General features: G+C 43.5%; 1 protein-coding gene across 1 annotated transcript in view; it reads left to right on the top strand.

Moving 5' to 3' along the window:
- LOC310784900 (major histocompatibility complex class I-related gene protein-like) overlaps nucleotides 1-605 on the top strand; it is a gene marked incomplete at both ends in the record, with an annotated part of 40,677 nt that extends 40,072 nt beyond the window's left edge. Inside the window, one exon of the mRNA XM_083645931.1 lies at nucleotides 583-605. Within this exon, the coding sequence (XP_083502057.1) occupies nucleotides 583-605 (23 nt within the window). The remainder of the gene's footprint in view (nucleotides 1-582) is intronic.
- Nucleotides 606-2,057: the final 1,452 nt, after the last annotated feature.

Below are 2,057 nucleotides of genomic sequence, written 5' to 3' on the forward strand. Positions count from 1 at the left end.
TCTAAGTACAAGTTAAGCTATAGATGAATCAGCTGTCACTCAGAAAACATCTGACTTATGATTTACAGTTTGTCTCCTCTTTAGTTGATGATACCAAACTATTTGATATCCACATAAAATAGGATGATTTTCTCATTTATATTATTCCCTTCATCTTTTTGGCCCTGCACCCCCTGCTTCTCTCGATACCCCCCCCCCCCCCATATTCTCTCTCCCTTCTTCCCCACTCTCCCTCTATCTCTCTCGCCCAGGTGACTTCCTGGTCGTGGCTGTGTGTGTCTGTGTGACTGTTGTTGTTGTGGTTGTTTTGGTGCTGCTGCTGCTCTACAGATGGAAGAGAAAGAGAGAAAGTGATGGTGAGTTGCTTTCAACCCTGTAAACTATCATCTTCCATCATCTTCCAGTAGACACACACACACACACACACACACACACACACACACACACACACACACACACACACACACAAATAAAAATCTTTGTACTGTCTGTTCCACAGGTTCGAACACCAGGGGAAACTCAGGCTCCATAAACCTGCAGGTGAATTGTTTTAACTCTTTGTATCTCTGTTTATTCTCATAGTTAGTTTCCAGTTCCACCATTGATGGTATAATATATGGACGTCATGTCAGCTCCCAAAAAGTGAAGCCAAAACACCTCGATTGCCTTCTGGTGTCTGGCTGATGGTTTCTGTCATTTTAGGTAGTTCTTATCACACTGACGTATGTTCAAGTGCTCATCTTTCTGATGAGTTTGTTTAGTTAAAGTTAAGCACAAGGCACACCTAGGGATGGGAATCGAGAACCGGTTCTTGTTGAGAACCGGGTCCCAGTGGATCAATTCCTTGGAATCGTTAGCCAAAATCCTTAACAATTCCACTATCGATTCCATGCGCGATGACGTTACACGCTGCGACACGCACGCAACGCAGCCTTGTTTTGTTTAGACCGCAGCCACCATGGCGTCTAGACAGAAGCAAAACGATGACCACAGTGCCACTTGCAATGCTTGCAAAACCTCTATTTCGTCAAAGGGGGGAAATACTTAGCCTGACTCCACCAGACGGGGGCGGCATTGTTCCACAAATTCACAATCCACCTCAGTCTGGCCCTGGCCTCAGAGATGCATTCAAACCGGCCGCCACACAGGCGCACCAATCAGCGTGAGCTAGGGGCGGGCTTTAGGCGAGACCGGGTGTGACGCCACCGAGAGGCGCCTCTGCGTTTGTAGTTCTTTCACTATTCAACATGGCGGCGGCTACCGAGGCTAGCTCCAGTGTGCTAGTCAAACATTCTATTCAAAACAATAAGCTAACATAAACGTTAAACACTTGATCTTACAGTGAGTACGAAACCGTAACTGTATTGCTGTAATGTTATCAACTATGAACGTTAGTAAACAAGACATTGTTGTAGAATTTGGGGAGATAGCCTTCACAGACCGCTAGGCTGGGATAACTTATTAGCTGTAAGGCTGTAATGGCTAACGGCTAGCCATTCACGCAAGTCACAAACACAAAGCCCTTCTCACTCTCACCACAGCCCAGTAAACATGCAATCTGTTAAACCATCATTTTTGTTCCAAATCGAAATAAATCATAACGTTAATCAAAATGCCACTGAATTATTAGCTAATCAACACAGAACTGCAAAGATCAGTGTGATGTATTGTCCCTTTACTGCTAGCTGAAGTGTATTCTGCTATGATTGGAATGTTGGCTGCTGTTTAATAAACCACGTTAACTCACGTTGGTGGCCGAGTGACATATTATGTTATACAGGCGAGATTAAAGATCTCAGGATACAATACAACAATCAGTTTATCTGATATTTTCCCCCGCTTGCATAAATTATACTGTGAAGTGTGAATATAGCTCTAGCATATAGTAGTCCTATATGTCTGATATTTTGGAGCTGTTATTCGAGAAATTGGTTTATCGATAGAACATACCGGTAGCTTAAGATTTTGCACTTGTACTTTAGATAGGGGGTAAACAAACGTCATGGGAGCCAATACTAGGAATACGGTATATCAACAAGGAACCATTCTTAAAGTTA

This window comes from Poromitra crassiceps (genome assembly GCF_964638095.1).
Source record: "Poromitra crassiceps genome assembly, chromosome: 11".
Taxonomy (NCBI): Eukaryota; Metazoa; Chordata; class Actinopteri; order Beryciformes; family Melamphaidae; genus Poromitra; species Poromitra crassiceps.